Source organism: Frankliniella occidentalis, unplaced genomic scaffold (genome assembly GCF_000697945.3).
Source record: "Frankliniella occidentalis isolate FOCC.00 unplaced genomic scaffold, Focc_3.1 Scaffold22, whole genome shotgun sequence".
Taxonomy (NCBI): domain Eukaryota; kingdom Metazoa; phylum Arthropoda; class Insecta; order Thysanoptera; family Thripidae; genus Frankliniella; species Frankliniella occidentalis.
In genome coordinates, this window is record NW_026267152.1 from 361,242 (window position 1) to 382,296 (window position 21,055).

The 21,055-nt window shown below is 55.4% G+C and overlaps 3 protein-coding genes across 4 annotated transcripts in view; 2 read left to right on the top strand and 1 right to left on the bottom strand.

Annotated features, from left to right (window-relative positions):
- Positions 1-406: 406 nt before the first annotated feature.
- Positions 407-7,217, top strand: LOC113209442 (uncharacterized). The gene is made up of 4 exons (XM_026426958.2): positions 407-583; positions 1,199-1,231; positions 2,538-2,686; positions 5,297-7,217. Exons 1-4 carry the CDS (start codon positions 514-516, stop codon positions 5,534-5,536), a joined length of 492 nt encoding a protein of 163 aa, XP_026282743.1. The 5' UTR covers positions 407-513; the 3' UTR covers positions 5,537-7,217.
- Positions 7,097-12,835, bottom strand: LOC113209444 (polyhomeotic-like protein 1). Its single transcript, XM_052264848.1, has 8 exons — positions 12,714-12,835; positions 12,345-12,429; positions 11,447-11,619; positions 8,857-8,989; positions 8,049-8,472; positions 7,570-7,978; positions 7,443-7,473; positions 7,097-7,362 (listed from the first exon to the last, which is right to left on the bottom strand). Exons 1-8 carry the CDS (start codon positions 12,801-12,803, stop codon positions 7,265-7,267), a joined length of 1,443 nt encoding a protein of 480 aa, XP_052120808.1. The 5' UTR covers positions 12,804-12,835; the 3' UTR covers positions 7,097-7,264.
- A 7,000-nt stretch (positions 12,836-19,835) lies between these two features.
- The window catches only part of LOC113209439 (hairy/enhancer-of-split related with YRPW motif protein), a 15,286-nt gene continuing 14,066 nt past the window's right edge, over positions 19,836-21,055 (top strand). Inside the window, exon 1 of one of the 2 annotated variants that reach the window (XM_052264959.1) lies at positions 19,836-20,241. In XM_052264959.1, the coding sequence (XP_052120919.1) occupies positions 20,099-20,241 (143 nt within the window). In that variant the 5' untranslated portion in view covers positions 19,836-20,098. The remainder of the gene's footprint in view (positions 20,242-21,055) is intronic. The other variant, XM_052264960.1, reaches the window with a different exon arrangement.

Consider the following 21,055-nt stretch of genomic DNA (forward strand, 5'->3'; position numbering starts at 1 on the left):
TCCCATTTGATCGTGACCTACTGATGATTCGGCTCAGCGTTCTGTGAACATAGCGGGAGCCCGGACCTCCTGGACCCGGAACGTGCTGGGACGTTTTAGGGGTTGAAGGAGTGCGATTGGCTAGGCCTGACCGTAGGCCAAGGTCAGCTCCAGAGGCTCTTTTCACCAACTTGCCAAAATGTTTCATGAAAATCTTAAGGACCGTCTTGCCACTTAATTTCCCTGTTATGATTTGAAGCAAGACAAAAACTGTTCGTTTGAGTAGACGATGGTAATCAAGGACGAAAAGGTAAAACTTGTCGGTATAACAAAGGCCTCATTTTCGGCCATGGGCTTTGCCGTGGGTTGGCCGGGCGCGATCTACCCCCTTCTTCCCTCTCAACCCACCCCTAGTGGTGGAGGGGGTTGGCCGAGCGAGGCTAGCAGACGACGCAGTGGCAGGCAGCGGCAGTGCCAGCGCAGTGCGCCGTCGCTCCAGCAGTGCTGTAGCCGTGCCGTAGCCGCTCCGGCAAAATGTCAATACTCAAGATCGCCTTGCTTCTACCGAATATCGTTTTATTTGTGTTAATTTGTCTCGCAGCAGGTAAGTTCAAGCGGGTGACCTGTTATTTTCTCTACCATGGTTACGCGCATTCACTGTCGGCGTTTCCAATAATCTTCTGTTAGGAAGATAGGAACATTATTTATCCTCAAGTTCATGAGAGGACTCGATTTTGTCCCGTTTCGGTTTAGCATATTGCTGACACCATTTCTAAAAAAATACTTCGGGAACGGGATTCGTGGTACATGTCTTAGTTTCGCATGCATATCATTGTGCACCGTAAGTATACGCTGTCCTGTGCTCGAAGGTTATGAGGTCCAGCCTTGCTCTTTCTCCGCTCAAATAAATAGTCTGTGCCGCTATAATGAACCATAGTCAACGGACTCGAGCTCTTCTCAGGCACAGAGAGTCACATCACACACGTTCCAGTTCTGCGTGGGCTGGCGATTGTCGGGTCGGCTGCGGGGTGCGGGTGTCGCGGTGCGTGTTCCCCTGCAATGCAGGCAACTCATCCGACTCGCGCGTTGACGAGGCTGCGCGCCTCGCATCCCCCGCCCGCGTCTACCCGCGTCTGCCGCAGCGCTCGCTACGCGCTACCCCCCGCTCGGCCCGCTACTCCCACAACCCTCTAATCTTAACATTTTCTTTCGATTGCAGGAAATCCTTTGGGAATACTCTACGAGGAGCCGGGTAAGCAAAATTGGAAAGAACTTCCTCAAATTAGTCAAAGACTGGTGACTGTCATCAAGCACTGAGGGTCGATTCTCCAGCCCCCCTCTCTTTCTATCTCTTTATCTCTTCAATTATTGACTGTTCTATACGAATGAGAATGTCAGTTTTGTTTCAAACCATTTTTTTAAAATTACTTTTTGGTGTGTGCGTGTGTGTTACATATACTTTGAATGGCTACCGCCCTTGCTATATTGTAATGCTGCTGTCTGTGTTCATCCTACATCCTGTCTGTGTGTGTTGTTCTTCGTATACTTAATACCCATCGTCCCTTCCCCATCCAGCTTTGCTATGTGCTGTTCCTTGAAATCTCATCTTACTCGCGAAAAGTGTCTAAACGAGAACATATTCAGAGCATTTTTCGGGATCAAGGGAGTCATTTTAAAAAGTCGATCTTTGCTTTGAACTAGAAATACGTATAAAGTATTGCTTGCGAATGATTTAAATTGCGAGACCGGTGGCCATCGGCCATTATAAGACCATATCCGGTGAAGCGAAAATGCAAGAAAGTTTGACATGTGATTCTCGTGCACTTTACGTATTCTGTAAGATAAGATGCTGTCATAAAAACTATAGCTTATCGATGTTGGCTGTGAAATAGTTTGGACCCCCGAATGTTTGTTTTTGTTAATTAATGTATAGTCCATAACCAAAAGCCGCACCTTATGCGAAGTGTAATAGAACGGCGTCGTTTCGCCAAGTACTATGTGACTCTGATCATACAGGGTGGTCCACAGACACCCTCCTTCAATTTGCTTCTACTGTACCGCATGCAGGCGTATGGGTGGGCTTGCCTACCGATTCTCACCACGGTGCCTTACGGCCCCGTGTGAGTATGCAACCCGCCCGCACGCCTGCATGCGGTACAGTATTACTAAATTAAAGGAATGTGTCTGCGGACAACCCTGTGTACTGGTTTCACGGCGTTGCCTTACCATGGCCTTACTTAGTAGTACCCCTAATCTTCCAGTTTCGCTCACATATAAACTTTCCGCGTGCTAGGATCCTTAACAATCAAACACAACCACACTCGCAACCCTTGCAATCACAATAGTGAGCTGGTCTTAGGCACAACCTCATCTGCGTCGTCACTTAATTCAGAATGATGGCATGCGATCCGCCCCATCACATCGATCACATCATATCACATCCTTCATGTGTAATTCCAAGTTGTCCATCTGATTCATTTTGTTCTTTTAAATAATCATTTCAGCTTCATAAATATTTAATTTCTGAGTTGGTTGGTGGCTCTGTTGTGATGCCTTAGAGAACTTCGAAGCGAACTGCACCGACTTCCAAGGCCAAACATTCCAACACGGTCTGCGCTACGTGCCGGGCCCCAGCGTCTGTTCCTTGTGTGTCTGTTACCATAGTGAGCCAAAGTGGTGCCAATCTATCTACTGTGACCCCCCTAACGTGAGATCATTTTTCTTTACTTTTTTAGTCATATTTTATTTTATTTTTACCCTTGCAAAAATAGAAAATGTAATTAAAATAATAGTGCCATACATTGAATTAAATGTATGGAAGATGTTATGGAGCAACGCGTTTTTTTCATACACCAGGTGACTGTGAAGCTCCGTTTTGTATTGGGTTGGGGAGGTTATACATCGTACGATAAACAGGCAGTCATTGTGAAAGAGTGGCACCGGTATCCGGACAAAATCAAAATCCAACAATGTTTTTGTGGCACCTGGCATATACATTGAAAATGTATTTGACATATATGAACAGAACATTTTCTATTTTCCAATGGTAATTTTCAATAGTTTGTTTCCTCCATTAGCGCAGGACCTTATTACAAAGTAGATTTTTATTTCAATTTTTCGTAGCACCACAAAAAAGAGATGGCTCAACAGCAGCCCGTTGGGACCGTTGATGCAAAGGCTCCAACGCTAAAAGCATCGGGGACTAAGAGCGCGCCTGTTTGACCTGGGCTCTCTACGATAATAGACCTTTCATTATAATATATAATTATTTTGCATTGGATTAAGAAAACAAATCTTTGAGTGAAATTTCACGCGGGAATTTTTGAATAATAGTTAATTTGAGAATACTAAAACTCGAATAATATTTTACAAATAGCATTCTAGAAACTCTAAAAATATTTTTGTATTATAGTCGGAATTATTACAGTATTGGCCTAAAAAAAGTAAATTACAGAACTAGGAGTCAATGAACCTTTTTGCTTCTAGAAGTTATATATCGAAGTGACATCGATTCGATGTCTTTTCGACCGAAACATGGCGTTTCAATCAGCATTTTCTTGCTGAGTAGAACGTTTGATTTGCTATGAGTAGTTGGCAAGTTGGCAAACTACAGAGTCGGCACGTTAGAAATGCTAATTCGCGACGCGTTTTTTTCGTAATTATAAATGAACTTGTATAAATCCGATAGTAGAAACATTGGAGTCTAGCCAACCTTCTTCTGGCACCTTTAAAAATAGACGTTTTTTGAAGTTTCTATTTTCCATCTCTTATGGGCACTGGTAGACTAATATGATGAAAGCACAAATCTACGTAAATTTACCCCCACCATATTATGGCTTCCGACACTCTCTGTGCTTAAGACAGATATCTATGAACCTTATGGGTATTTCAATGGAGCCCAAAAAGTAAGTACGAACAACAAAGGGGTCCAGAGAGTTAGCCTATGGTGGTGGGGATGGCCTGGGGGGAGTGCACGAGCACTCCTTCTACCATTACTCTCTGGATCCGGTCTTGTTCTTCTTATTTCCTTTGCATGCTCCATTGAAGTATCCTATTGTATGTTCCTTGGGAGCGCCACTTTTTTATTTTCACTTTTGTTTTTTCCCGTTTGCCCTCCTTCACTATCGCAAAACCTATTTCCAATTCGTGCACGAACAAAGTTGGACAGCATTTAGATAATTTAACATGATTATTCACCCAGACTACAGTGTTTCATTCAACAAGGATTGTTTCTTCACACGCACTACAAAACGACTGAACGTTCCGTTCTCAACAGTGTAACATGCATGAAGCAGCAGTTTCAGTGACAGAATATGATGCATTTGTGGACGCCATCAGGTCACGTGCTCCGGTATTTTGTTCTGTACACCGAAAGCCCAAGTGTATGTATGTCACACACCTACAAGTGTGCGACATCTACACACATGGATTTCCAGTGTACCGCAGAGTACGAGTAGGTTACATGTTCGCGCCCTTTACTCTGGAGCGCCAACAGGGCGAGCCGCCAGCTCCACACGGCTGCTTGACGGGTTGGCCTACCCAGCGCGTTGCAGGCGCTATGAGTAGCGCAGTGAGGCTTAGTGGACTTTTGGTGTAAACAAAAGCAAGACATAGTCTTTTTAACCGGCATAAAAGCCTTAATGCATCTAGAAATGCGTTAAATGTTCCAAGGGAACTACAACTTTGCACCTTTGGGCCGTTCATATGTCCTTGTAAAGGTTTTCGAAGGCAAAATTCCCTCTTAGCAGCTAAAAAGATATGACGTTTTACTCTTGATTCGCCGGTGTACGAAAGTGCACTGTGTAAATCACGCATCTTGCGCAGGCGTACTTCAATTAACTACAGTTATTCCAAAATAAGTATATAAGAAAAATAAAGCTTTGACTTCTACCGCTATTAATTAATTATTAGACTATATGCTGGTCTGTGCGACTTCTTGTAACATTTTTATCGCCATTTTTGTATATTTGTTTTTAAATCGATGCTTTGTTATCTACAGCAGCTTTCTAGGAAATTGTGCAGTGCTTTACTAGACACTTGCATGTATTCATATTACCAACCTGTTGTCTTCACTAGTTTTTATTTTTTTAAAGACATTTAAACATACACTTTTTGATTGGCTTTTCTCTAGCTTCCTCGTGTAGAGACATTGCTATCCTTAGATTAGCACGAAACTCATGAAGCATCCGCCGAATGTCACGGCCAAAAACGTTTCCCCTCTCATCTTTTCTCGGCTGTTGGGCGTCGGTCACAGCACACCCCCTCCCGAGCCATTTACCCCCGAGGTAGCCCGATTGACTCGCTCGTCTGTCCGCAGAGATGCCGCAACATCTCACAAGGTGAGCGATGCTGCGAGTACACGTGCCTGGACCCGCCGGGCACCAAGTACAATGAGTCCGGCAAGCGGCGGCGGTTCAGCGCGGGCGGCAGCAGGGAGGCACCGCTGCCGGCGCTCACCGCGGGCCTCACCGTGCTCACCGCCCTCTCCACATCCGCACTGGCGCGGCCCTGGAGCCTCAGCACTCACCCCACCTCGCCGGCCACGCCACTCAGCTAGGTCGTCCCGCCGATCGCTTCTTACCGTAGTTTTCTAAGATTGACTATTACTGTGAATATGTTCATCTGTGCCGCACAAGCGTCTCTCCTTCAAAGCTTCTTTCCGATTACTTATTGTTGGTCTTCCCTTTTTGCGTGTCTCTCCTTTTGTAGTATGACGTTTATTGTCGAAACGATATTTTGATTGTGATTTTCTTCCTTTGTCATACTATTAAAATTCCATAAGTTTTAGGGTACGATGAAAAAATATCTTAGGAGGACCGATGCAGTTTTCTTGTTAAAAGAAAAAATCTGCTGGCAGTGCTGTATTTTATACATTTTTAATACAAGATTTTTTCCGTGTAGAGCACTCGCAAACGTACGATGACCAATAGGATTTGTACGTTCAGAGCTTTATTATATTGTCATATGCCGACTACTGTCTGTTTTACGTTAAAGAATGAGAGCCCAACAGAAGAAACAATAATGTGACCAACTCATACTTAGTCTTATGTGAGGCACTCGATCTTGCTACTTAATTTGTTTCTTCTCGTAAGATGGGCGATTCAGGTAAAAGAAAAACTTGGTTACCAATCCCATAACTTTCTTTAGTATTGCGGAAAACGGACTGAGTAGTTCAGCGATGTTCATGTTAAGTCAGAAAAGGAAAACTCCATGTTTGAGGGCACAAATTGTTTAGCCTGCACAGAAAGTTGCAGTATTCTTCCAATATGTAAGAATTTTACCAAATTTTACTGTGCAGTTAAGTGAACATAGCTATGAAAATCAGGGTAAGCCAAAGTATGGCTTGGCTTAGAAGAACATAATCGACACGACAATATTGCCACACGTGCTTTTTTATCTAAAATTATTGAAGTCGTTAGTTATAGTTAAAAACAGGTTTTTAGGAAAACGTGGTTCGAACTCGATATTTTTATGAACTCCACCAGATAAAATAGAAAGTGAATTATTTTGGTTACGCTTTCTTTGTCTTCAATTTCTCGGATGATCCTTTTGCTAAAGACCGTTCCTGGGTTTAGACGATGTGATAAATGAGTATGTGAATCCGAGTTGTTGAACTGAAATTATGCAGTGTAGGATAGTTAAATTTGCTCAAACCTTTGACTTTTTGTTTCATCGCGACCCGGTGTGATTTCATCTAGACCTATCTAGACTGCCGCTTACGGTGCTGCCGCTAACCAGACATTTGAGTTGCCCATGGTATTGTTGTTCCTATTATTGCCACATAACAATAGCACAAAACCAGCAGCAAAAGCTACGCACAAAGGGTTTTCGGCGTAAAAACACATTTTTCTTTCCGCCACGCGCATTTGGAGAGTGTTCCTCGTTTTCATAAGAGATACTTTAAAATTTATATTTCGTGTAATGTAAAGTGATATATAGTTATCGTAGTTTTAAAAATGTAGACGATATGACTTGGACCACGGTGAGCGAATGAGTATTTTTTCGGGATCCGTCGTACGTTTGTACCTTTGTGGAAAAGAGTATGGTCAGATTGACGCCTCTGTTCATGTTTGGCTTACCAGTGTCAAGCACAAGTAGTGTTCTCCAAGCAGAGACGTCATTTTCACCATTTATTGGTCGAGTTCATAGTTTTATGTCCAATGGTAAACAACCATCGGCCAACGTTATAAGTTTATAAGCCCTTTACAGGTTTGAAATATAATGTCGCTAAAATAAAACTTATTGTCTATTACTCTCCAAATCTTATACATGTACCCATTTATCACTAATAAAGCGCGTAATTGTTGTCGGATCTTTCTGTGCACTGATCCGAGGTTGTGGTAACACCCCTCGATTCAAGGCGAGCTGCTATGTCGTCCGAATCTGAAATGTAATATGCGCGTCAGCTTATAAAGAAAATTACCTTCAGTCTGGGACCTTTCTAATCAGCCCATTTGCCTGACCTGAATTGCCCTCACGGCCGACGGATGGGTCCTGTAACATGGCACACAGTGAGCATGTCCGCAGAACTGGGAACTGGGAAGTAAACCGATGCGACACACACACACACACAAACATTCAACTCCTCACCGAAGCCCGTGAGGCACCGTCCAGCTCAACACCGCCGTAGTGGAAGCAGACGTCAGCGCCCTGCTCCGCGCCCAGGACCTCCGCGGGGAAGGTGACGGAGTAGCGCGGGGACACCGGCGGGGTGCCAACCAGTGTGTCGTCCGAGTCGGAGCCCTCCGGGTCCGCGAGATCGCTGGTGTCCGTCATGGCCTCGAACACGGACAGCAGCCCCAGCTGGTTCACGGCCAGAATGCTGTCGAGCTGATCGCCGATGTCGTCCATCTCGTCCCGGTCGACGAACGTGTGCCGCCTCCCGGACTCGCGTCCTTCGCGCGGGCTCTGGACGAGGGGCTCGCAATCGGCGGGGCTCGGGACGGGGACTGGGCGTATTTTTGGAACGGCGCCCTCCTTCTCGAACGCCCTGGCCGCGCTGAAGCGTCGAGCGGAAAGTGCAGAGCCCCGGAAGTGGGAGAGAGGGTGGGAGAGCAGCCAGCGCTTACCCAGGAGCTGGTTCTGGAAGCGCTTCACAGCCGGGCTCTAGGAGCTGCTGGAGCGTGGGGTCCCTGACTGACGGCGCTCTCTTCGGATGGTTGGTGAGGGCGCTCCTCGCCTTGGGCTCGGTCTGCGTGGCCCCCGGGGCTTCGACGGCCGGGCAGCCGTGCCACTGCCGGGTCGTGCCGTCGGCCGACGTGATCGTCAGCACCGGGGGTGCGGGCGGCGGGTCGGCCGCCGTCGCAGCCGCCTCCGTGGAGGGCGCCGCGGCCAGGTGGTGCGGCGCCCGCAGCATCGCGCCCAGCCCCAGCGAGAGCCCCAGGGACGCGCCGAGCAGCGGCACCCCGAGGGGCACGTCCCCGGGCCCGTACCCGTACGACCCGTACTCGTCCAGCAGCGGCGAGGAGTTCGAGGGGCCGCGAGGCGGCTCCGCTGGCGTGAAGCACCAGGTAAGTTAGAGTAAGTAAGTCCCGCCCCGTATAAAAAAATTATAGTCCCTCAGAAGGTTCAGAACTACCCCAAAAGAACTCATACAGCCCACCCAATAAGTACCCTGGGATATAAATATCACAGGCCTCGCTACGTTAGGCTGGAATCTCCTCCTGAGTGGTCCATGATTTATTTTTAATTTTTTTCCCTCAACACGGTAGAATGCGCACGACCCCCAAGCGTAACTAACAGACTTGGAGCACCGTGCGCCTGGGAGGTAGGCAGCCGGTCCGTGCGAGCGCACGCGTGTCTACCGGCCTGCCTCCCACACACGGCGTTCGCCGCGCGCTTGCCGCTCCACTCAGCTCAGCTCCGCCCGGCACTCACAGGGTGGGGACGCGGCGCGTTCCCTCTCCTCCCGCTCGCTCGCCGCCTCGCCGCCTTCGTGGCCGTGGCCCTGCTGCCCCTGCTGCTGCTGCTGCGGTGGCCTCCGGCAGCGCGTCTGCAGGGCGGCGGGCTCCTGTGCGGGACACACACACACCGCAAACCCACTGAGCAGCTGCGTGCATCTCCCTCTCTCTCTATCTCCCGCAACCCCCTTGCACCCCAACTCCTCTCCGGGAGGTCATACGGCGCCCCCCCGCCCCCACGATCGATTATACCGCCGCCGCCCCCCTCCCGCCCCCGGTCCTCGCCGCCGCCGCCGCCCTCGCGCCCTCTGCACCCGCTGAATTATGCAGAGTGCAGCGCGGGCAACTCAATTTGAAGCGACCGCCGCCCCGTAGTAAAGTGAAACCGCGCCTTTCTCGTTCATTACCGACCCGAGGATAGACCTTGTTGCGCGTCCTTAATGCCGGCGATTCGTAACCACTTTTCCTCCTCCGATTCTCGCTTAAAGAGAAAGAGAACACACACACAAAAGAAGACACGCAAACAATGAAGAACCTTGCTTGGCGAAAAGTACAAAAGCTTTGCTACTACTTTTCAGCTCGGGAGAGGCACAAAGGTCGTTGTGTGCACCACCACCAGCGCCGGCCTGCAAGGCGTTGGGCTAATGACGAGCGAGTCGATCAAAGCCCCCCCAAACTCGGTTCCCTAATACCGGCGGCGAGAAAGGGGCGGGGGCGCACAGGAGATTGTATCTGGGCGGCGGCGGAGCGCGGCGGGGTGGCTGCTGCGGTCAAGGGCGTGAGGCCCCGGCCCCCGGCCCGCTCCGGGGCCCAATGTTAATGCTAATATGTACCTAATAAGTCTTTTGGGCCGCGCCAACTTTCCCCGCCCGCGCGTTCCGTGACCCCCGCGACGGGGACGTAACGTCTGGCGGGCCCGGGGTGAGCCTGTAGTAAATGGTGACTGAAAGGGCGCCGGGGCAGCCAGAGTCGCGCGGAAGGCAAGGCGGGGGCGCCGCCAAGCGCTGCTTAGGCCGACCAGAGGTCGACGAAGTCTCGTAAAAAAAACAAAAAAAAAAAAAACAACAACAACAAATTGGACACGCCACAGTTTATAGCTCGACCATATGCGTGTGGGAACGAGCCGGGCTTAAGTACCAGAGCACTTTTCATTTTCTCCCTGGTTACGCCATTTCGCTGGGGGCGATTGCCACAGTTTCCTGCTACGTCCGTGTTTTGAGGGTAGGGTAGTTATGAAAACCACCCACACACTTACTCGCGCGGGCGCGCGCGCCCCTTTGGCCTCAGAGGTGGTGTTGGGGGTGGGTAGAGGGTGGTGGTTGTGCTGGTTGTGGTGAGCTTGCAGACCTGTTTTCGGGGATCACTTTGCTCGTCTTGTGACCGCAGGGGTCGGCCGAACCAGCCCCGCGCGCCTGCGCCCGACCCTTCCGCACTCCCCCGCCCGTCAGGCCGACCCACCGCGGGCCGACCTGTCAGCGGCAATAAACCACCCTAAACGCAACGCCTGGGTGGCCTGCCCCCGCCCCGCCCTGCCCCCTAATCACAGGGCACCCGGTGCGGTGGCCACCACTCCCGCTGGGCCCCTCCCTGCTCCGTTTTCGCGACCCCTCACCGCGCTCGGTTCAGGGGGGCTTGTGGTGAGAATGACCGCCTCAAAGCGCCCCCAAAAGTGGACGCCCACTCTCCCTTTTCACCCCCTGCTCCCCCCTGCTCCGATTTTTACAAGCGGCAAACTGGACGTGGATGGATGCGATAGCATCAGGTCCGTCGTAGCATGGGGGCCGGCGTCTTCCGCCCAGCCGGACCTCAGGGGGGAGGTCGGCGGCGGCGTGGTTGCGCGACTGACTATGGAACTTGCTCACGCGGCCCGGAGAGGCCGAGCTGGCTGCTGCGCACGACACGACACGGGACCGCACACTGGAAATCGCCGCCCATTTTGCGGACAGGGCCGGGCCGCGCGGGCCGAGATAGCCGTCACCCGGCGAGCGACGAGCCTTGAGCCGGGCCGGGATCCACCACGTGACATACGCTCTTGATGTATGGGGCACGCGGAGCGCGGAGCGGCCCGGCCGGTAGAAGGGGGGAGGGGTGGGGTACGCTCGTACTGCTGAATAAATCAGCCACTATACGGGCCCCATACGCGGCCCCGAACCCCCCTAGCGACGGCAGCGCCTTGGTCCAGCGCAGCATCGCATTTCCATGACAAGGGGACGGATGGGACGGTGGACCCCATTCGCGATTTTGAGATTCGCCGGCCGGCGGCGGGTCGGGGTCGCGCTGCTCGGCGCCGCGTGACCGGGGCGGACACGTGACTCGGGCGCGCCCGCCCCGCGCCACCGAAAGGCAAATGTTTGTTTCGTTTCGTTTCCCTGTGGCGGGAGCCGCCCCGCCGGGGACTGCCGGGCCACCACCGGGCCCGCGGCGGCAGCGGAGCCCTTCCACGCACCCTCAACGCCCGGCGGCAAGCAGGGGGAAGTATAAGCTCGCCACGAGACGAGGCGATTAAACTCGAAAGTTGGACGTTGAGAGTTGCTTGCTCCAGCACGCGGACATCACGCCAGCCTGACCTGCGTCTGCTGCGGCCAGCCCTCCGCCTGCAGTTGTTGCTGCTGCTGCTGCTGCTGCTGCTGCTGCTGGTCGGCGCCCTTCAGGTCGAGCTCCCCGCTCGGCCCCGTGCCGGAGGCCGCCGTCTCCCCGCCGCCCAGCTCCGCGAAGAAGTCCGTCATCATGTCGCACATGGCTGAATGGAGCAGACGAGTAGCAGAAATCAGGTATGCGCTGCGGTTAATAGACCATTTGACCAGTGTGCGATTCGACAACTCGAAGAACAAAAATACCGGAAGTCAGGGTTAAGCGTCACTTATATTAGAGGTTTGTCGTCAATGCCACCCATAATTATTTTCTCTTCTCCGACCTTAATTTAGTCAAAAATTTATTCTTACGGCACGAACCGCTTCAATCTTAACGTGTTCAATGGCCAAGAACGTTCCAAATCTGCTCGACTTCCGGTATTTTTGTTCTTGGAGATGTCGAAAAGCGCTTGGGTGAAATGCTAAATTCATGAAAGGGCGGCAACAGGTGCGCGGTTTTGCTTCGACGTTGAGCTTTTGCGTTGTCGTATTGTTCAGAGAGCGGCAGCGCGGAGCGCAGAGAAGTCACGGAGTGTGGCGTGCGCGCGATTGGCGCGAACAAATCAAAACGTCGAAAAGGCGGAGCGCGTGCCGCGGCGGCGGCGAGCATTGGACGCGGAGGTTATTATTTACTCGCAATCAGAGAGTGTCGCGGGCCCCCATAGCATGCCGAGAGCGTTTACTCCCCGCGGGATTGTCGGGAGCGGGCGCAAGGCGCGCTCGGCTTCCTCTCTGACCGTTGTTGCGAAGTGAGGCTTTTGGCTTTATTAACGACATGCACAGCGGGAACTTTGTGAAATGGAAACGTTTTTAACTGCTCTCGTGTGTAGTTTACCTCTAGACGCTTCCTCGGTGGTGAGCAGCGACTCGAGGTAGTCCGCGATGAAACAGTACAAGTTCGAGGGCTGCTTCCTCAGCACCTGTCAGAGGAAAACATGATGGCGATCACATATAAATAATGCAGCCGCGAGTCTGCGTCGTCGTCGTCGTCTTGCCGGAAACGCGAGCCATGGGAAACGCTCGACGCAAACTCTTGCGTGGCCCAGTTTGCGAGTAAGTGAAAAAAGTGGCGCGAAATTGATGATGCGCGGCGGTCTTCCGGTTCGGGAAGGTCGGTGGGGGCGGCTGTGATGGATGAGGGTCCGCCCGGTCGGTCCGCCCCCGCCGGCCCCCGCCCGGGGTCCGCGCCGAGCGCCGCACCCACCTCCCTGCTGATGTCGCACACCAGCTGCGGCAGCCCGTCGGGGACACGCAAGCTCCCGTGGCCTCCGTAGCGGTGCAGCAGCACATCCATGTCGGGGCTGCGCCGCCGGATAGGCCCGGCCCAGGCCCAGGACCGCCACCACAACAATGGGGCTCGTAACTCTGCGGGCCGTCCTGCAGAGTTGCGCTGGTTCAGCCGGGTATCTCACCGCCTTGCAGGAAACCGCGCGACACATTCCCCCGCCCGCCCCACGACAACCCCCTCCTCGCCGCCACAACGTGGTGGTGCGGCGCGCCAAGGAACCGCAGGAAATGGCCCTTGTGTGTCACGATTAAGTGCATTGTTGCCAGCCGGCACGAGAGGCCCCAAGTTATTGCGGGGCACGGCGGCGGGGGAGGAGGAGAGGGGTGATCCGAAAGAGTTCATGAGGGTGTCAGAACTGGAAATGAATGACCGCGTTCCGTCACATTGCCATTCGCATTGCCGTTCGTTGGCTGCTGCTTGCGGCCCCGCCAGGTCGCCGTCCTGCCCTTGTATTGCCCCTGCCCCTGCCTCCGCCGTCGCGGCCGACAAGCGTGGCGTGCGGCAACGGCAGCAACATACTGCGCCCCTTCGCTCTTCCCGCAGCCGGGCCTAATGGCGCCCCCTTTATTGGTTCTCGGCCGGCGAGGCGAACCTGAGGGCCGTAATCGTAAATTAATAGGAACACGGCGAAGCCAGCAGGCCAGGGGAGGCAAAGGCCAAGGGCCAAGGTGCGGTGGCGGTGGTGGCGAGCGAGGAGTGTTTTTGTTGGGGCGAGGCGTGGCGGGGCGGGGCGGGGGTAGGCGCCCTCCTGGCGCCCAACCACACGGATGCATATACACGTGCGTCTCGGGGAGAGATAAGCTCCCCGCTGCACACTGCACTTGGCGCCCTCGCGTGCGGCCGGCCCATGACACCCCGCGAGTATAAATCAGGCGTAAACACCCCTCCCGGCTCGCTGTAAGGAGCCCACCGAGGAGCACTACTTTCCACACTCACACACACACACTCACACACACACTTACACACACACACACACACGTGCGCTCACGACAATTTGTCCTAGGTTCGAGTGCCACCCCCAGCGACGACATTATTTTCGCGTGTTGCAATTATTTTTTATTTTTCCTTTGTTCTTTCTGTGTTTTGTGCCACGCGCGCGCACAACTTTTTGCAATAATAAGGAGGCCGGGTAGGCCGTCGTGTACCAGTGCTACGTCGTAGTAGTAGGCCCTGCGCTTATATGCTTGCAGCTTGCAGGAGCAGGAAATGACCACTCAGCAGTAAATTACACCGGCGATATGGTCACCTGCAGTAATGAGGTGCATGCGCGCAGCCGGCGGCGCCACCGCGACCCGACCCGACCCGACCCCCGCTACACCACATCACTGGTAAAAAGTGAAAAGGGCATAAGGGGTCGTCCAGAAAGTACGTCCTTTTTTCCTGAGATTCATTTGAAAATTGCGGAAGCTAGGCGCCTGCGAACCGCAGGGTAGGCCACCCCGCACTGCACGCATGCACTGCAGGCGAGATGTTGCCTACTATCAGGCGCTATGAGAGCTTGCGAAGCCTTGAACTTAATAGGTTCGTAACGGCGAATGACGGACGTACTTTCTGGATGGTCCCTAAGTCCTTTTCACTTTTCATCAGGTCCTTCAAGCTCCTCAGAGTCCTTTAGGGAACCATCGACAGTTTTTAGTTCGGGGTTTTTAGGGGCCAAAAAAGCGCCGAGGCTTTGCAAACGCCACCCGTGAACAATGTCTTGACAATGCCTCCCCGTACTTCTGACGGGTGAGGTATAAAAGAAATGTTTGACGAGGAGGTGCAAGTCGCTCTCTCTCACCGTGTCTCTCGTGCGGTGCAGCCGCGCCTCGCCGGCCGGCCAACCGGGCCTCCTCTGGCAAGCCGAAAAGAAAATCAACATTCAGGATGGCGTGGCGTCGTGGCCTGGCGTAGCGTGACGGCGAGGGTTAGGGCGAGGGCGCAGGAGGCGGTCGCTGGCCGCGGCGGTCGGCGGTGACACTTCACCTTTAGGGGTCCGGATGCGGTCCGCCCGGGCCCGACGTCATTATCCTGAGTAAATGAGCGTTGCGCTGGACGGGGCGGGGCGGGGCGGGGCGGGGCGGGTAGATGTAGATGTGCCTCCCTCCAGGTTGCCGGAGGAGGGAGCGAACAAATAATGACCCAATCAAGTGGAAAAGGAAAGGCAATCTCGGGAAGCGGGGGTCGTGGTCGTGTTCATGTTCGGCTGCGCGGCGCGCGCGCGGACCGCGTTCAGGGTGGTGGGCGGGACGGGGCGCCCTGGCCGCGTGACGACGCGCCCCACGCTCCGTCATGCCGCGTGCCAACGGAGTTGTTTCTTCGGGAAAGCAAATTGAATCTCGAACATGGTCGTCGTGCCGCAGAAAAGGGGGGTTGTTTGCCTTTTTCCCTCTTTCGCTGCTCGGCATGGGTGCCGCGTGGTTGGGGCGGCGGCGGCTGGGCGCTGGGCGGAGCGGTGAGGCTGCAGCCGGCACAGTGCAACACGGCCTACTCCCTTACGGCCTCCCTGCAGCAGCGCCTGAGTAACGATGGCGCGCCGCCCCGCCCCACTGTGGCCACGCCGCCGTCAGAGGAGCTCCGTGCGGCAGGCGCACAAGACACTGATAAATATTCAATTACGTCCTCGGAATTCCCATTTTACGGGCTTCCTCGTGGCTGGCGAGGCCTGCAAGGGCTTGGGGGGAAGCGGACGACGCGGCCCTTCACCACCATACCACGGCGGCGGGACTCGGCAACGAGCGACGCGACGCGCGGGAGGACAAGAGGGTTGGTTTTCAGATCCCTCCTCGAATTCACCCGGGGCTGCCCCGCTGCGTGCAGGGAGTAATTTAGCGCAATTTGCCTAGTTTTGGACAGCCCGAGGGTCGATTCCCCCCCCCCCCCTATCCCTCCCCTCGCTCTATTCCTTCCGACCACCACCGTGATGTGTCAAGCCGCGGCGCCTGGCCTCTGTGACCTTGCCGATCAAGTTGCGCAAGGGCCCCCGCGCGGCACGTTTTTCGATAGACGGACGTACAAGAAACGCCTCTCTCCTTCAATTCCCCCTCGCGACAAGTTCCTGCTCCGCACCTATATACACCACCGCCCATGTGACAGGGCACCCCCCCGACGATTGGCGGGGCCGGTCGTCACGTTTACGACCATGGCTTCCTCGACGCCTCCGCCCCACCCGACACGGGCATGGCATCACATCACGTTCAGAACGCCCTCGATGAGGCCACCTTTCGACCAATTTGACCTTTTCTTTTCACCGTGTCGCCGAGGCAATAATGTGTTACAGAAAGCCACGCAGCAGCTCACCCTGCCCCCCACCGAGCAGCCCCCGCGCTTTGCCTCGGGGGCTGCAGCAGTGCAGATCGCCTATCAGCCTCCGCCCGCGTCCCGCGTTTGCGCGCGAACAACGCCTGCCATTCGCTAATGACCCGACCGTGGTGTTCGCCGTATTCGCGATGGGTATCGCACCCCTATGCAAATGTGGCTGGTGGTGTGGTCACGTGGTCAACCCGCCCCGCTTTTCTATCCGGGCCCAGCCGGGTATGATAAACTTTCCGCGCAATGCTGAGGGCCGAGCCGAGGCGCCCGCCGGCTGAGGGTCCCTCAGGGTGTTTGTCGATACCAGCCCGAGCCCGCGGGGAGGGGATGGATCCGCCCGCGTCCCCGTGCCAGGGCAGTGCAATAACAAAAGAAGAAGAAGGTGGTGGTGGTGGTGGTATGGTGGTCGATGCGCTCAGCAATTTAAACGACACGCCTCTTCGTAAAGCCACCCGCTCCGACTCCGCTGAGCTCTGAGGAGCGGCGAGCGCCTGCGAGCGCGGCAGGCGGGCCGAGTGCCGAGCGGGCGAGCGTGGCGGGTCTGCCTACCGTCGCGGCGCTCGGGCCGCTCGCTGCTCGCAGCACCAGCATCAGCAGCGCGCGCAGGCGGTCGCCGCCGGCGCTTCACTCGTGGGTTTACCGTTTCAGGACCGTTTCTTTCTCAAACGGAAATCAATCGGCTGCGGTGTAGAAGAATCAGAGAGAAAGAAAAATATGTACTCACATCCCACCCACGCGGTTGTATATTTTCTTTTTATTTATTTGGATTTTTTTCGAGGTGCCGTGGTCGGGCTTTGCCGCGCGCCGATTTATTTCTCTGTTCCGTGTGCCATTCAGCCGGGGCCGGGCTCCAGCCGCGACCAGTCAGCCAGGACGCCTAATGACGCCGCCAAAGCCGCACACCGCAACAAGAAAATAAAGAAAAATAATTTGTCCAGCGGCAGTCTTACAGTCAGAGGGGGGGGGGGGGGTCTAGAGATGAGGAAAATCGGATATGTATTTGGTTTAATTGTGATACAAACGTCGCAAAAAGACTAAAAAGTATCATTGTGCAGAGAGAGAAAACAGTGGAGTCATATGTCTGGTGCGCCGAGGCGGGCGTCCCCGGCCGGCCCGACTGCAGCGTGGTGCGGCACGTGAGGAGCGTTGGGCCCCTCTGCGGCGCCGGGGCGGCCGGGACGCCGCGCCCCGGCCGGGTGGCGGAAAAAAACGCAACTGTAGCGGCGTGGTGGGGTGTGAGGGGCGAGGCGGGGCGGGGCGTGTTGTTGGTGCAAGAAGTGCACGCGGGCGTGGCGGGGAGCGGCGGGGGCGGGGCTGAGCTCAGCTCGAGCAGCAGTCGAGTGGGCCCGGTCACGTTTTTGACCACGAGGTGCCAAGTAAACACATCGGTCCGGCCAGTCTTAACCCAGTCCCGGGCTGCTCGGCTCGCCTTCGGCCCCGCTCTCGGCTCCTCTCGGCTCTACTCGGCATAGCCGAGGTTACGCCCGGGGATGCGGAAAGCCTGTGACCATCAAGCCTGAGACTGACGGGCATTTGTTGACGGTGTGACGAACAAATGAGCCATTCTTAGGTTGCAAGGCGGAAGTTTGTTGGACATTGGACAAAGTGCCAAGGGTTTAGACCATTTGGACCTGAGTTTTGGTGTGATTGGAGAGAGGGGTAGCCACGGAGCAAACCAAGCGAGAAGTTCTAGTAAGTGTCCGTCCCGTGTGCTCTCGCGGGTCGCTGATCGCACACCAAACCCGTAGACTTTCCGATCAGAATTCAAGCTTGTACCGACTTCGTTCGGCTCACGCAATAGCTCGCGCTCGCGCTCCACACTGGAAATGCAAGTGTGTGAATGTCGCTCACCTGCAGGTGAGCGACATTCCATTCGTACACTTAGGGGGGTAAACGTGTGAATATTCTAGGAAAAATTCACACCTTTACCCCCCTAAGTGTACGAATGGAATGTCGCTCACCTGCAGGTGAGCGACATTCACACACTTGCATTTCCAGTGCAGTGCCAATTTTTAGCTGTCGTTTTGCCCCTGTTTTCGTTCCTTTTTTGCACATGTTGCGAGCACGAGGCACGCCTGGTGAGGTCGGGTGAAGTGTAGCCAGCTCGTCTGTAGTGGTATGCCACCACAAGAACTTGCACCCACCACCCGGGGGGTTCCTTGTGGAGTAAGCAGTCTTTCCCTTGACGTTTGAGGTGGCTCCATGCCAACCTCCGTCCAGCCCGTCGTCCTACTCCACCCCGTATGGCATACGGGACATAAGAGATGTTCCAGGCAGAAGCCATCCTGGCGTGCAGCGTGCATCACCGATAGCATCATCACACAAACGCCGGTCGCGCGGCGGCGCCTCTGGCGGCCGAGCGCCGACCTCCGGCACGTGTTGGTGTGACTCTGCCCTGCCTCTCCCTCCCTGTCCTCGCCCCGCTCGCCCCCTCCTCGCCCGCATATTCTGACCGGCGCTTAGCTAGCTGACCCAAAGCGTCGCAGCACGGAGGCTGCTGCTGTTTTGCTGTTGTAGTTGTCGGGCGTCGACAAAAATAACGAGACTCGCGTGTCGTTTTTAAGGATAAAAGAGAGGTCGATTTTAGTGCATTGTCTGCATTGGGGCAGAGAGAAAACAATAAACTTGTGGAGACTGTATCCGAGATCGGGACCGGAAATCGCAGAGTCCGGGAACTTTCCGATCGCCCTCCCTCCAGGGCTCCACGCAGGCCCTCGGGTCAGCGGAGTCCGCTCGTGTGCCCCCCTGCCCCCGCCCAGTGGACCGTGCCGCGTAGCAAACTGCAACATGTTGGTGCAAGAGAACACAACGAAGTCGCGACGGTCGTGACCCCTCTTCCCTCCCCGCCGTCCGTCAAGCGTTATCGTTCAGTTATTTTAAGAGAGGACTCGACAACGCTACTGCCACTGCCAAAAGAGGGCGAGGGGGGGGGGGGTAGGGGCCGTGTCATCTACGCAGATGTATTTTGGGAAAGACAAACACTAAACAACGCATGACATAACGTAACTGACGATGCATCAGAGGAGAGCGGCGGCAGCACGAGAAGGAGTTCCAGCCGCCAAAGTCACACGTGGAGTGTCGCGTGAGCTGCCTGACCTGACCTGGCACCACCACCGCCACCGCGCCTCTGGAAGCATCCGGCACCACTACTTCAGAGGAACCTTTTACCTCTGAGGCGCAGGGCCGGCTCGCCCTCGACTTCTTAAAGTTTCGGGATTCTATGGTGTGTCTCTCTCGCACCAGAGGGCGTCTTCTGGGAAAAGAGAGACAGAGATGAAAACCCTGAAATTCGGAGTGGACAACCACTGAGTAATGGGGCGCGGTTCGTGGTCGTGCCGCATGCAGCAAAGCAGCTCATCATCTGAATGCCTGAGTGTCTTGTCGCCGCAGCCTCGAGCTCTGCTGCCACGCCCACCCGAGTTTCAAACTGCGCGCCCAAACGCGGCGGTCGGTGCAGCGGCCCGCTCGCCGCGGCCGAGGAGGCGCTGCTCGGCACGGCGCGGCTGTCGCGTTGCCGTCCACGTGAGCGGAGCCGCTACGGGGCCTCTGCGGGGCCCGCGGGGCGGGGCGGCGAGTGGCGGGGCGCGGCGGGGCGGCCCCAGAACACATGCTTGTCGCGTGAGCTGACGTCACGGCGGGCCGGCCGGGCCCGGGGCCGGCGGCCGGCACGTGGAGCGCGGCGTGGGGCTCCAAGGCGCGGCGGGGCGGGGCGCGGTGGGGCGGGGGCGCCCGGGCCGCGGCAGCAGCTGTCTGCTCAGTCGTCGCTATCCCGCCGTCGTGTCGGAGTGCGCCGCCCTGTTGGCCGCCCCGCCGTACAGGATCACGCGTGTGTTGTTGTTGTTTGTGCCCGCACGCAGTGAGGTGGCCCGCCCGGGGCACGATCAAGTGTCGCGCCCCGCCCACACCCGCCCCGCCCCGCCCTTGCGCCCCGCGCCGCGACGCGCCGCCACGCCCTCTCGGAGCCCTCTCCTAGCCGGTCCCATGTTCGTCCTGCTGCCGGTGCTCAAACCATGGAGCAGCCCTCGCCGACGTCGTACTGGGGTGACAGCGCAGGACCCACAGGACCCGCAGGACCCGCAGGACTCGCCGCCGCCAGCCCCGTCCTGGCGCTCAGGCACCAGGGCCATCAGGGACTCCTCGTGCACGCCGACAGGTCAGTGTGTGGAACAGCTCGATTGTCGCGCTCGTCTTGGCCAGTTAACAGAGTGCCCCACAGGCCCTGGATATATTTCGTAGTTAAACTGCACCGCATGCTGTCGTGCGGGCGGGCTTGCCTAACCCTCTCTCACCACGGCGCCTTCGGTCTTATGATTCTTTGCTTTAGAGTACGCAAAGCGTCTGCACTCCTGCACGCGACACGCGATACAGTGTAACTAAATTGCGTTTCTGGCCACACTATACGGTAGTGCCAGGTATGGTATGATACGCGATATTGCACGGTGTTTTGTGCTTATAGCACATAGCGCAGTTGATGGTGAACATATGGAGCACTGTGCGTCCCAGACACAAGTGACATCCTTCAATGGGTGGTAGCAGCATAACAGACACACTTAGATTGTAACGGGGAGAGAAAGAGTGGGGAGGAGTGGGGTAGGGGGGGAGGTCATATGAAAGGAAAGGCCACAAGGAAAATAGAATGCGATAGATGCGGGGAGGGGGGCAGGAGGAGGAGGAACCATGTCACGTTCTAGCCAATGTGCCCGGCGGACTGAGTCCCACTAGGCCTCCCAGCCACCCTCCCCTCCTACCCCTACCCCCTCTCCATCGACTAGACTGCCACCTCGCGGGTACCGGCTGCAGTGATGCCCGAGTATGTAACAGAGATAAAGCACCTCGATGTTTGTCTTATGGAGCGGCAGCAACGCACCACCGCGACCTACTGCTGGCGCCACACCGGGCCGCACGTTTGCGGTGTGCGTGTGTGGCGGAGAGAGTGAGAGAGCAAGAGAGTGAGAGAGTGAGAGAGC